The 14,707-nt window shown below is 55.5% G+C and overlaps 1 protein-coding gene across 8 annotated transcripts in view; it reads right to left on the bottom strand.

Annotated features, from left to right (window-relative positions):
• The window catches only part of RAPGEF1 (Rap guanine nucleotide exchange factor 1), a 131,645-nt gene extending 118,505 nt beyond the window's left edge, over nucleotides 1–13,140 (bottom strand). For 5 of the 8 annotated variants that reach the window (XM_045771206.2, XM_045771208.2, XM_045771219.2 and 2 more), the window contains exon 1: nucleotides 12,911–13,140. In XM_045771206.2, the coding sequence (XP_045627162.1) occupies nucleotides 12,911–12,971 (61 nt within the window). In that variant the 5' untranslated portion in view covers nucleotides 12,972–13,140. Of the gene's footprint in view, nucleotides 1–6,234; nucleotides 7,400–7,460; nucleotides 8,148–12,910 lie in introns of those variants that run through there. The other 3 variants (XM_045771213.2, XM_087869240.1, XM_087869239.1) reach the window with 3 other exon arrangements.
• Nucleotides 13,141–14,707: the final 1,567 nt, after the last annotated feature.

Raw genomic sequence — 14,707 nt, 5'->3', positions numbered from 1 at the left:
TCTGGCCATGATGTCCTCAAGGTTCACCCATGGTGAGGCATGTATCAGAATCTCCTTCCTTTGTAAGGCACTTTATCCATCCATCCATCAGCAGGCACCTGGTTGCTTCCATCTTTGGGCTACGGTGAACAATGCTGCTATGAACCTGGGTGTACAAACATGTTTTTGAGATCCTGTTTTTATTTCTTTTGGCTACATACTCAGAAGTAGCATTGCTGGATCATACGGTAATTCTATTTTTAATTTCTTGCGGAACTGCCATACTGTTTTCCATAGCAACTGTACCATTTTACATTCCCACCAAGAGTGCACAATGGTTCCGATTTCTTTCTTTCTGTCCTTTTTCAATGTGCAAACACTACTGACGAGTGGCAGAGTGTGATCTCAGGGCAGGAATGAGGCACATGGAAGCAAAGGAGGCATGATCAAAGATCTGTTCCTGGGGCCCCTGGGTGGCTCAGTGAGTTAAGCGTCCGACTCTTGATTTCAGCTCAGATCCTGATCTCAGGGTCATGAGTTCAAGCCCTCCGGACCCCGTTGGGCTCCACTTAAAAAAAAAAAAAAATCTGTTCCTTAATCCCACAGACCTTCTGAGAAGCTGCAGGTACCCTGTCTTCAGATTGTTGATCTGAGGATGAAAGAGGAGGCAGTTGTCCACTGGTTCTCATCTCCACTGGTCAAAGTTTGCCTCAAAGAGTTTTAAGTCCCTGGCACTTCTGGGTTGTGCGTGCCAAGCAGATTTCTACGGTCTCCCACACTGCAGCATTAAAGAGCGGCCCAGGAGAGGGGCCCAGCGACCCCTGTGTGCAGCCGGTTGGCGCCTATGCAGAACTGATCTGGGCAGCAATGGCTGGATTAAATGACAGGTGAGCCTCAGAGGATCTGGAACTCTATTCTAGGTAATGAGGAACTGCTCAGATGGTTGGAACAACCTAGATGGCTTCTTTCCTCAATGACTGGTCCCCTCATCTGCGATGGGTTCACCAGGTTCTTGGTGGTAACTAGGTCCCTTCTTGTCCTCCATGTCGTCTCAGGGCCTTCCCCTCTCCGTGTGGTCTCTTATGTCATTTCTATGGCTACTATGCCACAGGAAGGGCAAAAGCTAGAGTGACAGGGCGCCTCGGACCCAAGGTAGGAGGGGCCTCATCAAGCCCTAGAGCGAGGGTCAGAGGTCTGCCTCCAGAGCTGTGCGTGTGGAAGGATGGCAGCCTGCACCAACGGCTCCAGTCTCTACACATCCTCACCAACACTTGTTATTTCCTGGTTTTTCTTTTGAAAGCAGCCGTGTTAAATGGGGTGAGGTGGCACCTGTGGTTTTGATCCACATCTCCCTAATGACTGATGAGCTGAGCACCTTTCCATGGCTTATTGGCCATCTGTGTATCTTCTTTGGAGATGTCTACTCAAGTTTTGTAATTGGGTTGCTTGATTTTTGTGGGTGAAATACCATCTTTATCTATCTCCAGAAAACAGAGCGAGTTAACCAAGGTCAAATTCTAAGTAGAGAAACACTGACAACACACATACAATGGAATACTACTCAGCTATCAAAAGGGATAACCTACTGATGAGAAAACAACTTCCTGAATCTCAGAGGCACTACAGTGAGTAAAATAAGCCAACGTCCGAAGTTACATACTATGTGATATTCTGGAAAAGGCAAAACTACAGGGTTGGAAGAGGCGCCTGGGCGGCTCAGTTGGTTGGGCGGCTGCCTTCGGCTCGGGTCATGGTCCCGGGGTCCTGGGATTGAGCCCTGCATCAGGCTCCTTGCCCAGCAGGGAACCTGCTTCTCCCTCTCCCTCTGCTGTTCCCCCTGCTTGTACCCTCTGTGTACAATAAATAAATAAAATCTTAAAACAAAAACAAAACCAAAACTACAGGGATGGAAAACAGACTGATGGTTGCTGGCAGTCGGGGGTGAGGGAAGGGTCTGACCACAGAGGGACAGCAGATGGAACTGGTCTGAACCCTGACTGTGGTGGTGGTTACACAGACTCAGAGACGAGGTAAAGCTCAGCACTGTACACCCTTGAAAAGGAGGTCAGTTTCACTGCATGTAAATTAAAAAAAAAAAAAAAAAGTTTTCATGCAGAAGGCAAAAGGGTTTCTCCGTTTATCCACACAGATATTATGAAGCCGCTTACAGGCGTCATCTCATGGAACCGTCACAAAACTCCAGGAATATGTAATTACTAACTATCATTTGAACCCAGGTCTGACTGCTCTAGCGGAAACTCTGATTATTTTGGCTACCTGAGATTTCAGTCAAGCTTTCCAAGACGTGGAGTGTTTGCTAATTATTATCTCTCCTACAGGAGCTGGAATTTAGAGTGGGTAGAACCATGTCCGCACACAGATGAATCTTTCTCCCTGGGCACCGGGTCTAAAGCGCTCCCACCAGATCCTTAGTAGGACTTAATGATCTTAAAAAACTCAGGCATCGCCGCTCCAGTTGCCAGGTCCAGGGAGGGATGGTGGCTTGCCCCACAGGGCACAGCAGGCCGGTGGCAGTGCCAGACACTCAGGCCAGTTCTCTCTCCATCTCCCGAAGATGCCACAGTTCCAAGCATTCCTAGTGACATGCTCCCCACGGTGATTTCGGTCCACACAATTTCCTCACTGGTACGTGTATTTCACCAGCCAAGCTGGAACCAGGGAACTTTGGGCTTCCCTGCGACACAGGGCTGAAATGTGGGCCAGGTCCCCAGCCCAATTCCTATCTTGGTCCAATATAAAAACTGCATTCTACAACCCTGCACATTTAAGGTAATTAACAGAGACAGCTCCCAATGAACAGAAAAAACAAGGACAGAGCATGCAAGAAAGCACGCTTTTGATCTGTGCCTTTGGTTTTCTGATGAGCTCAGAGAATTAATATTTGTAAGGCACTCCTGACAAGCTGAGGCAGGAGCACGAATTAGCGTGGCTATGCTAATTAAGTGAGAGGTTCTGTAGCTCGAGGACCCAGTGATTAAAGAAAGGGAAAAGGGTTGACTGGTCTCTGGGTTCTCTGCTAACAGCCCTGTGCTTAGAGCGAGCTATGCTGACAACCGTGCACGGAGACTACGCACATTTCCTCTCGCCTGTCACAGACGCCCAGGGGAGTACAGGGGAGGGAAGACTCAGAACAATACACTAGGATTTCTCAATTCACCCTCATGGCGAAAATTTATCAAGGAGGAAAAATAAAGGGTATGAAATCACCCGCTTGCAGCATTCTGCGCAATGTGTAAGTGACTTATACGGCGTGGGGCATTTTAACTGTCACAAGACAAAAGCACCACACCGTGATCATTTCACCTTCAGAGCTGAACAAAGATGGTTTAATGAATCCTGAGTGTCACCCCTGCAAGGAGAAACTGAGGCGGCGTCTCTTGGGATGAAGCAAAGATACACCTGCAGGTAATCCACCCTGCTCTGACTCTGAGATAAGCTGCCACCCGTGAGGATGGGCCTATTCCTTCCAGAGACACTTAAGACGGAATATAATCAGGCCTTGCCTCAATCTACCCACATGTGCTGTGGCCACATGTAGCTGAACTGAAACGCCATCTATTCCTCCTATAAATGACATTTGTGGATATTACTTAGTTATAAAAATCTATTCCCTGGAATTCAGCTTTCTCAAATGTAAAAAAAGAGAGAGAGAGGGAGGGAGGGAGGGACACCCTGGGAGGAAATACCTCAATAGCCAAAGACCTCTCCATCTTCTGTGAGCATGGAGGTCTGAATTTCACTTACATATGATCTTTTTTTTTTTTTTTTGAAGAAACTGTCATTTTAGAGAAGAAGCGGATATTCGGGAAGAACAAAAGCTAGTGTCTACGAGCACTACGCTTTACGTGCCTCACCTCATCTACTCCTCCCGCAGGACCGTAAGGTAGGCACGGTGGTGATTTTCTCCATTTTACAGATAACAGAACTGAGATGTACGCAGGAAAGCGACTCGTCCAAGACCCCACAACCACCCTCTGGGACAGCTGGATCCAAATCCGGGGCTCTAGGACTCGGAGGCCCGGGCCTCCACCACCATTCCACACGGAGTCCAGCCTCTCCTTTCGCGGACGGGGAGGGCTCCGAGGGGCACGGATCCGGTGCTTGCAGGCAGGGCCGGGGCCAGGGAGGCAGGTGTCCTGACCCCCAGCCCAGGCTCACGCCGCTTCCCATGGGGGAGAGCCTCCTCACCAAGTCTCCCGCACACAGCACAGGCGGCCTCCCTGCCAGCTCCCGAAGGACACGGATGCGTCTGATCTTCTCAGCACCCTTCCCTGCCCGGCAGGCCACCTGGCCCTCAGCGCGCACGGAGCCACTGAGGCAGAGCGGGGCGGACGCCGGGGTGCAGCTGTTTCAAGGAAGGGCCTCCCCGCACTGGGCGGCACAGCCAAAGCAGATTCCCGGACAACGGTTTTAGCAAATTCACTTTTTAAGTCACCTCGGAGAAACCAGAAGCTGCTTCCAAACGCTGCAGACAGATGCAGACACACCTTCATGGTCCTCAGAGAGGCTGAAAAGCCCCAGGGGACGCCAAACAAAAGACACGAGGGCGGCTCCACAACGGCCTCCTGGTGGCTCTGCAGGGGACCAGCATGAGGCCCTGACCCGCGGGACACACTGAGAGGAGGGGAAGAGAAGCAGCGAGAGAAACCCCCAGTCCCCACTACAGTCCCCAGTGGCTCTGCTGCTCACTCAGCACGTGACCTCAGCGAGTCACTTCTCGCCCGGCTGCCTCCCTTTCTTCCACTGTCAAATGGGCACAATGCCTGCCATTTCGCTCTTCCTAAGAACAGAACTAATAAAATCACACTCTCTAAAGGTAAAGCTCCTAGCACAGTGCCCCGCACACAGGAAGTACCAGTGGCTGTGAGCTTTTGTCCCCCTGCACGGAGAAAGATGCCATGACTCCAACACTTTATCAGAGCCAAACAAAAGAACAAAACCCAAAACAACAGCAAAAGACCCCTCATGTCTACAGGAGTGTTTTGAAAGCTATAAAGGATTATGTAAGTTTTATTGTGATGACAGTTAAGTGTCCCGCAACATCAGTGTCCTTAAAAACCAACTAAACAACCCAAAATACATCCAACTCCCCCTTTATACGGCAGACGGGGGCTCACAAGGAATCAGCACTAGACAGCATTCTGAGACGGGTCTGTCCACCCCATCAGGTTGCAACAGGGGAGCCAGAAGCGTGGAAAAATTACGCCATTTGCCCCAGGTCACCCAGCTTGGCTTTCCTGGCCCCCTGGTGAGATCCACTGTCTCCTCCGACATCCCCTCCAGCCTTATCTAGCGGCCCTTTTGGTGTAGCGGCTGCCTCCGCAGCAGAGGGGTCCCTGGAAATGTGGAGGCTCATTTCTACCCAAGTCACAACAGTCAAGAGAATCATGTCGTCACAGCCAATGAAAATAGATAAATGGGAATTAGTCCTATGGGCTGAGGTCCCCACTCAACACGTGACCACGGGCAAGTCTCGGCTATTCTGGATCTCAGGATCCCACGCACAAAAGAAATGCTCTGTGTCTCCGTGCCCCCCTCTGCAGAATGAGAAGCCCCTCTGTAAGGATTAAAGGGACCACGCGTGTAACACGCGCAGCACACAGCCTGGTACGGGCAACGTGTAAGTGCTCAATGAAAGTGAGCCGCTACTATTCTCTGCGTTTATTACTGAGAGGAGGTGCTGAGAGGAGCCGGTTCCGTGAGCCACGTACAATCATCCATCTATTTATTCCCAAGCAGTCGCATGGAGGAGAGGGGCACATGTGATTATCCACAACCAGCAAATAGACACAACCATTGTTTCAAACACAAGTTCTGGTGTTTTTGTTTGCTTGTTTGGGGCCAACTACTCGGCAGTTCGGACCCATCCCCTTCCACCGACCGGCGGACTTCCATTCTACGTCCGCACCGACCTTCTCCCCAAGGCAGCCAGCGTCACGCGTCCACTCAGGGAGGCCACGGGCGGGCTGCCATTCTCCACAGTGCGGCTGCAGCTGGGAGCCACGTGTGTCAAGTTCAGGCCGATGGCGCGCATTTCTGAAAAGCCAGAAAGCAAATGCCTGAACGCCGCACTCAGTCTCCCAGCCTGGGAGGCAGCACACGCCAGCCGGTGCTCGACGGCTCCGTGTCTTCTGTGCTTTAAAACGGGGGCAGAGTTTCCCGATCACAAAACCTCATTTGCAGTGAAACGACTGTGGGACCGGCAAGCCCGTGAAAAGCGAGGAGAAAGGTCACCTGTAAGGAACTCCTGAGAACAGAGGGTCTACGCCGTGGAGAGACAGTCACCGTATCGCAGGAAGACGCAGTCCGCGCTGCAGGTCAGGACTCTGGTTCAGAGAACCATCATCCGTCTCTGGGCGGCAGCCTGGAAGAAAATGGTCAGGAGAAAGAGGAACGGTGGCCGTCAGATCGCAGGCTCTCAGTCCAGTAGGTACATCTCTCCGCTACACCTCTGCCCACAGAGGAGGTGACACGAGAGACTCTGCCTACGCCCCTTGACAAAGAAGAAAGGGGGGCCTGGAGAAGCCCGCCAGCCCACCTCTCCTACCCCGTCACGGGGCGCGTACCGTCAACAGAACGACGGTGCCGGCGGCGTGTCCGAAGGAGCACTCGGAGGCCAAGGGAGAAAAGGCACCACGGGCACAGGGACTCTCAGGTGGCCTCGCTGCGGGCGGAGCGGAACCCCTGTAGACCAGCGGTTGGTCAGTGAAAGGCAGGGTCATGACGGTGGGACGCGCGAGCCCTGCCTGAGAGCGCTCTGTCCCTGCGCATCCACGGCCCGCGCCGGCCTTGCGACAGGCAGCCGCCCGGCCGGCACAGGCGCCGTCTCTCGCCGCGTCGCACAGCTTTCTGTGTTCTGGGGCTTTGACCTCAGCCTCGCCGCGAGCTCTCAGGAAGCTGCACGAAAACAGCTGTACACGGTTAACACAAAGCCCCAACCACCTGCAGATCCCGGTCAGATTACTGGTCCTACGAATTCACCGAGAAGCATCCTAACCGGCAACTCAAAACCCAGAAGCAGCTCCGTTTAAAGGTACTTTCGGGGCGCCTGGCTGGCTCCGTCAGCGAAGCGTCTGCCTTCGGCTCGGGTCATGATCTCAAGGTCCTGGAATCGAGCCCCGCGTCAGACTCTGCTCCGCAGGGAGCCTGCCTCTCCCTCTGCCTGCCGCTCTGCCTGCCTGTGCTCTCTCTCTGTCAAGTAAATAAAATCGTTAAAAACTAAACCCCCTCATTCTTCTAGTAAGTAGTTACCGAGCACCTTCTACATTCTAGGCACAGCGATGGCAAGCCCGCGGTGGACCAGACGGGCACACTCCCTCAAGAAGCTAATGGTCTAGTCAAGACTATATTTGTTAATTTTTAACTTTCAGGAAGGAAAGCAAAGCTCTGGTTTCTGAATGAGCTAAACAGTACCCTTCTGCCCAAGTGTTTATTTGGGGCCTTCCCATGGGATTTATTACCTGCTAGAGGACGAGAAGGCAGGAGTCCGGAGGAAGCTGGTCTTGGTAGGGCAGGCCCAGCACATGCAGGAAGTGGGTTTTCACACTGTTTGGTGGGGGACTCAAGGAGGGTCCTCGAGGCCACAGCTGAGCAAGAAGGATTCGCTGTCCTCCAAGTGGCTCCCCATTACCCATTATTCAATGGCCCTCTTCTGTGCAGAAAACGACCTGCTGCTTTCAAGCAAACCAGGGAAGCTCTCATGTCAAAGTCCCGCCCTTTCAGAGCACTGACCGAGAAAATGAGACCCAGAAAAGGGAAAGAGCTGCCCATGGTCACAATGATGGGCCTCCGATTTTTCATGAAATGGCCTGAAACAAATTGCCAGAAACTAAGATGACAGATCCCTTAATGACTCACAAACTGTGGGTTTTGTTTTTGAATCACAAAAGAGCCTTGGGGGCAAGGTGGGTGACGAAGCGGAGGAACACCTGTCCCAGCAGCGCGGCGCCGGGTCGGAGGCTGCTCGGGCGGGGCTGCCGGCCCCGCTCTTTCCAGTGCGTCATATTATTATGGCAACGGGGAACACAGCCAGCTGGCCGGAGGTGAGACCCGGCCCCGTGCTCCAGGCATCCTCCAACCGGGCTAATTTGGGAAATGATTTTTCTGCAAGCTCACACATGACTCATCTTTACAGGCCTCTATCAGGTCTGTCGGCTACAAGGAATCCCATTCAAACCACCTCTGCCAACAGCTGCTCCGAGACCAGCAAACCTCTGGGGCTGCTGCGGCGAATTCCGTGCAACGTTCGTCTCCGTGCAGGACTGCTGACGCTGCTGGTATCGTCAGTCTCACGCGCGGCCTGAAGGCTGCCTTGGGCCTGCCTTCACTGAGCGGAGGACCCCCCGCTTTGGTTAAGATCAGGAAAGAAACGTAGGAACACGACCGAGAATCAAGACGTTAAGTGCTGTGTGTCCAGCCCGCGGAGCCCCTAAGCGGCGCCCCGTGAAGGCAGAAGGGTGGCCGAGACCACCGGGGGCGGGTCCCCACTTCACTGCAAGGAGCTGCAGCCCTGCGCAAGCGGCCAAACCTCCCTGGATCTCCGTCGCCCTCAGGTGCCAAATGGACGTGACCAGCCCTGCTCCCGCCCCCGGGCTGGTCCTGAGGATGGAGTCAAATGAGGCGGGCTCTCCACGCATTCTCAAAACCACGGGACACTGCGGAGATGTCCAAGACCATTCTGATGTTACTTTTGGACTGTGACCCTGGAAGGGCCGGTCTCCTGAGGACTCTGCCACTGTGAGGCGTCGCGCTGTTTGCCAACAAGGAGGGACTCCGTAAGTGTCGCATGTGTGAGTGAACGAAGGACTACCAGGGGCCATAAAAATGCTGTTATTCGTTGACTGGATTCATTTGGACCACAAAGACTGTTAATTGTGGGGAAAAAAGGTAGTGTGAAATTTGGAAGAAGTTTAAAATTGATCAAAATACAGTGACTGCTGATGTACAATACAAGGGCTCTTTCCGGGGCCAAAAAAGTCTACAGCCTCATTGTGACAGCACTTGCATTTTCCCTCTGTTCCGAAAATACTTAACGACAGAGAGTTACTGTGACAGCAGTCAGCAGACAATCTGCTTTTTAATAAAAGCCTCTTCACACATTTGCAACACGTACACGTGAGTCCGAGACAGCAAAGTTATTCTGTCCTTAGGCGTTGCACGGGTCAGCCTGCTGCCATGGCAGCCCAGTGAACAGCTCGGGGTCACGGGGAGCCTTCAGAGCCGGCCAGGGGTGCGGTGAGTGATAAAACTCCTAGACGGACTGGTCTACTGGGAACACAGACCAGGGAAAGTGAATTAAAACCAAAAACAAAAAACCTGCATGATTTCCACCTTCGCGATGTCTACTCTGTCTGCCCCAGTTAGAAGGTAAGGCCCAGGAGGCAGAGATCTTTGTTGTATTCCAAGGACCAGAAGAGGTCTAGGCCCTTAGGACATGCTGGATAAGCCATGTGATGAAGGAACGAATGTATGAATGAGGACGACAGACTGATGAGCACCGTGAGTATAACAAGCCGTTTTCTTTCCCATCCCTCCGCTGTGCCCCGCTAACTCGACTCACCCTCCGAGTCCCACCCTGAATCTCAATTCCTCACGAAGCTGGCTCCCTGACCCCCACCCCGACCACCAATCTGATAGGACCCTTCCTAAGGTCCCCAGGGCTCCCCACACTGCCAGAGCCGGTGCCTGGGTTACACCGCGGTGTCTGCTGAGGTCAACGCTACATCCCCAGAGCCTGGTGCGGAGCCTGACAGAGCTGGCGCACAGTCAGTCCTGAATGGAGGGACCGAGCAAGGAATCAATGAAGGAACGGGGCAAAGATTTCAAAGTCTAGAGGAAAAGCAAACAAATGGTTTCTCCAAGGAAGGGGATGCAGACTCAAATGTCAAGAGCCCAAGTGGGATATAGCAATCAGAGCCATGGCCGGCAGCGGGAGTGGTGGGTGCCCCGCCCCTGGGACCTTGAAGGAAACAAGGCCTCAGGGTTACCAGGGCTTCTAGCTTTTCAAGAGAATCAGACATCTGAGATATGTGAGTGATTTCCTGATTTTTTAAATACTGGCCATCAATCGAAAACAACACATCTATGGACTGAACCCAGCCAGGAGCCACCAGTTTGCTACTTCCGCTCACAGGCAAGAGAGGCACTTAAGCTCCAGAAACACTAGGGAACTTCCAACTGTCCACACGCAATGTGTTTGTTGGAAGTAAGCATCAACAAAATGAGACCCATCACACCTGAGTGCACGACCAAAACCATGGTCACTGGTGCCCCCAAAGTGGCCTTGGAGGGGCTACACACATCTCCTGCCAGTGGGGTCTTTCAAAACAGGTCCCTCTTAGCTCCTAGGGAAGAACCCCTTCTCTTTGCCAGGCCTACCCACAAGCTCACCCCAGGGAGCTCCCTGATCCATCAGCTTCCCCCTTGGCCTTCGTCCTAAATCCTCCAATTTCAACCCTCCTCCACCAAGCCTCACAGGACGGGCCCCAACCAGCCAGCAAGCTGACCCTCTGCCACCATCTGGAACCCAGACTGTCTTGATCCTGCATGGGGCTTGGAATAGAGATCACCAGGGACAGCATGAACTGAGGCCTGCCTTTCTAGGTCCCTAAGAAATGGCAGGCTCTCAGAGGAAGACAGCGTGCAAGACCCCTCCCACAGCCAGGCACTGTGAATGAAGAAGTAAGTATACTGAAGAGCAGCAGGACAGACGCAAGATCTCCCCCAGAGGCTGACAATGATCGCCCACTCGCTATCAGGCTCCGTAACTTACCAGACGGTTCACTTGCTAACAGGAGTCCCCTGCTTCACCTAAGGACCTTTCCTTTGAATGAAACACTCTGCTGGTGACTTAAGAGTAGGAGGTCTGTTTAGAAAACTCCAGCAGAAATCTCACCGAAATGCAAAGGGAACTCCACCTACAATGATCAGCAGAAACCACCAGGAAGACGTACCCTTCATTCCGGGAGTGTCCTCATCTCCCGACGACTGCGTGGGAATCACAGCCAAAGGCCTTATACCGCAAGGATGGACTTCTTGCTGGCTCCACACCGAGAGCCAGCCCTGCTCTTGCCAACCTCAGAGCCCGCTTGCTTCGCTGCCTCTCACCGATGCATTTGCCTCCGGAGTCTCCCACAGCCCCCGGTCAGCCGCTTCCACTCTGCCCTCTCCCGTCTCCACTCCACCCGGGGACCCCTTACCCTCTCCTCGGAGCCTAGCACAAAGGGCTGCCCCCATTGCCTTGCCGATGAAGCCCCCGTTCCCTGTGCCCAGGCCCGGACCCCTGTCACAGTGCATTGCAGGTGGCCTGGGAGTCGGGTGCTAGGCTGGGTCCGGCTCGCCCGGCCGCAGACAAGCCTCTCTGAAGCAGGCACTTACTGGTGTTTGCACCTGCTGCAGCCCCCAGCACGAGGAGGCGCCCAGAGAAGGCCAAGGGAGAACCTACGCTGAAGCGCTCTGGCCTGGGGCCTCCCTGCTCCAGCTAACCGAGAACACACACGCGGACTCATCTCACCCGAGCGGTCTGAGCTGTGGCAAGCAGCTCATGGGGATGACAGGTGCTTTCAGCTCCTTTTTACTTTGCCACAACTTTCACGTTTTTGACAACGAACGTACCCTTATAATCAAAGAAAACCCCGTTACCGTTATATGTAAAACAAACAATCCAACCTCCCCGACAGCACCATTCTGAGACACTATTCACGGAGTTTCTGAGAAATGCTGCCCAAATTAACCCAAGATATTTCTGGGTTGGCACGTGGGCAGAGAAGCAGCTCGTGGTCACTGGGCACGGCCCTGACTGAAAAACTGAGAAAAATACCCAAGGAACAGCCCTGAAACCCACGGCCCTGCCCCTGAGGAAGGGAGCCAGGCTTCCAGTCCCTCTGCGCGCTGCCCTCTGGCTGGGTGGCCTGCAGGAACTCACTGCCCCCCACCGGAGCCTGTAACACCAGGATCAAAACCTCTCTTACGGAGAACCTGCAAGGATTTACCAAGCAACACATGTAAGGTGCTCAGCCCGGCCCCGGATATATAGAAAACCCTCAATAAAGGCTACAGAAATTTCCTTCCTGTGCTTCAACCGCAGCCTGCAAGTCCCCGGCTGCCTCTGAGCCCACTCCTGAGGCCCATCTCAGAAGAGTATCCCGGGTCCACCTGGCAAGCACGAGCAACTTCCAAAATCAATGCCACCTGCCCCCCTGCAGCCCCTAAAACTCTGCCTTGCACAAGTCGGCCGCCAAGCTAAGTTGGCTCTACCCAGCAACGGTGTCCCCCACCCCGCACAGGAGCCCTGGCCTGCCCGCCCATCTCACCGGGGATTCACCCTGCAGGGTGTCTCTGGCTAGAGACGCTCCCGGCCCCCGCCGGAGGCATCAGCCCTAACGGAGTCTTTGGGGACTCCATTCCCAGCGTGGGCTTTCAAAGCCCGGTAATCGGAAGGCAGCTCTCCGAGATTTCTAGGAACACACAAAGAGATGAGGTTATCCTCGCCCCCAAAGCCACAGGCTCCCCGGGGCCCTGCTTCCAGAGCTCGGCTCGACGCCGGAGGGGAAGGCGAGCGAGCCCCGAAGGCGCCCAGACACATCCTGCCCGCTTCCTCCGCTGCCAGCCAAGTGGCTACTTCTGGTTCCATTTACACTCGGGGCGCAGGAGAAGTGACACCTTGTAGGGCTCAGCTCCGTCCACCGTGCACGGCAGCCGCGCGGCCGGACTCCCGTCCGCCGCCCGCGCCCGCCGCCCCGCGGGACCGAACCCGCCGCCCCGCCGGCCCCGCCGGCCCCGGGAGCGCGAGCAGGCCGGCGCGCCGAGGCGGCCCTCGCGGGGCGGCGGGGCCCCAGGCCTGGGCGGCGGCTCGTCCCTACCGCCCGCGCGCCCGCAGGCCCGCCCCGCCCGCGGCCCGCGCCGCGCTCACCTGCTTTCTCGAGCTTGCCGGACATTTCCGGGCTGCGCCGGAGGCCGAGGCCGCCGCTCATGGGGCCCGGGCCCGGCCGCTACGGGGCCACAGGCCGGCGCGGCCGCCGCTCGCCTCGGCCCTGGCTCGCCGCGCCTCAGACCCGCGCCGGCATGGCGGGCTCCGCGGGCCGCGGCCTGTGCGCTCGGCCAGCGGCGCTCCCGCCCGCCCGGAGCCGCCGCTCCCGCCGCCAGCCGCCGCCGCTCCGCCTCCTCCGCTGCGGCTGCCGCCGCTACCGCCGCTTCCACGGGCCCCGTGAGCCGGCCGCAGCGCCGCGCCGCTGCTGCCGCCGCCGCCGCCCGCCTCGGCCGCCTCGGCCGCGCCCAGAGCGCCACCTGCCGGGCGCCCGCCACGCCGCGAGCCCAGCGCCCCCTGCCGGCCCGGAGCCGGCCGGAGCCCACGCCCCCTCCCGCCCCCAGTCTGGGACGCAGCGCCCCCTGCCGGCCCGGAGTCTCCGCGCCAGGGCGAGGGACCGACCCGCGCCCGCACCCTTGTCCGCGGCCACCGGGACTCCATACTGACGCCTGAGACTGACCCCAACCAGGACTCAGTGGCCCCCTGCCCCATCATGTGGGACTCAGAGCCCTCTGCAGGCCAGAATCTCCTCGCCAGAGTCTGGGAATGACGCCCCCGACCAGGTCTCAGTACCCTCTCAGCCCCTGACCCTACTACCCGAGATACAGCATTCCCTGCTGGCCTGGAGTCTTCGCGCCAGGGCGGGGGACTGACATCTCCAACCCAGAGTGCAGTGTTCTCCCTTGCCCAGAGCCTGACACGCCCCCCTGACAGGGGACACACTGCCCCTTTCCAAACTCTAGCCTCCATGCCAGGACCTATGATTGACCCCACCCGGGATTCAGAGCCCCATGCTGGCCCACAGTCCCTGCCAAGTCACAGGACCAACCTCCCCTCCCATCGCCTGGGTCTCAGCCGCTCATCTGGCCAGGCTTAGGCTTGACCCACTCCAGACCTGTGTTCCCTGCCATCCCAGAGGCTCCAGGCCTTGGACTTGCCTGACCTCCGCCATCTGACACTCAGCACAGCCTGAGAGTGGGAACCACCTGGCCAGGTCTGACCCACCCAGGGCTCAGGGTCCCCAAAGGCTCAGAGTCTCCATCCATGCCAAGGCTTGGGCCCAACCATTAGGATAAGTGACCCCTACCTGCCCTTACCCATTTGATCCCCAGATAGGGACTTTTTTTTTTTTAAGATTATTTATTTACTTATTTGATAGAGAGAGACAGCCAGCAAGAGAGGAAACACAAGCAGGGGGAGTGGGAGAGGAAGAAGCAGGCTCCCAGTGGAGCAGGGAGACCGATAAGGGGCTCGATCCTAGGACTCTGGGATCACGCCCTGAACCGAAGGCAGACGCTTAACAACTGAGCCACCCAGGCGCCCCCCAGATAGGGACTTTTGATGCATCACCCAGTCTGAAGCTCAGGTGTGGCCTTTTTCTCAAGTGATTAGTTAAGTAAAATCATTGATTCAAGAATTGGGGATCCTGGTAGGGCTAGGCATTGTGTTGGATGCTGTGTGTCCTATGAAAATGGGCACGATTGATTCTTTCCTCCAAAGAATTCAAACTCGGGGAGTCAAAGTTCAATCATATAATGCAAGTATACATCTTAGTAACAAATGTGAGTAACACGAGGGATATTCACAGGTGGGACAATCTCCTCCCCTTGCTCACTATCCTTGGTTCCAAAGAAGGAACACAACACCAGCTCAGCTAGTTTTCCCTCCTGTTTCCCCCGACAT

This window comes from Ursus americanus, chromosome 18 (assembly GCF_024610735.1).
Source record: "Ursus americanus isolate L20-20 chromosome 18, mUrsAme1.1.p, whole genome shotgun sequence".
Classification (NCBI taxonomy): Eukaryota; Metazoa; Chordata; class Mammalia; order Carnivora; family Ursidae; genus Ursus; species Ursus americanus.
The sequence above is the reverse complement of the archived record's forward strand: the minus strand, read 5'-3'. Positions and strand labels throughout refer to the sequence as shown.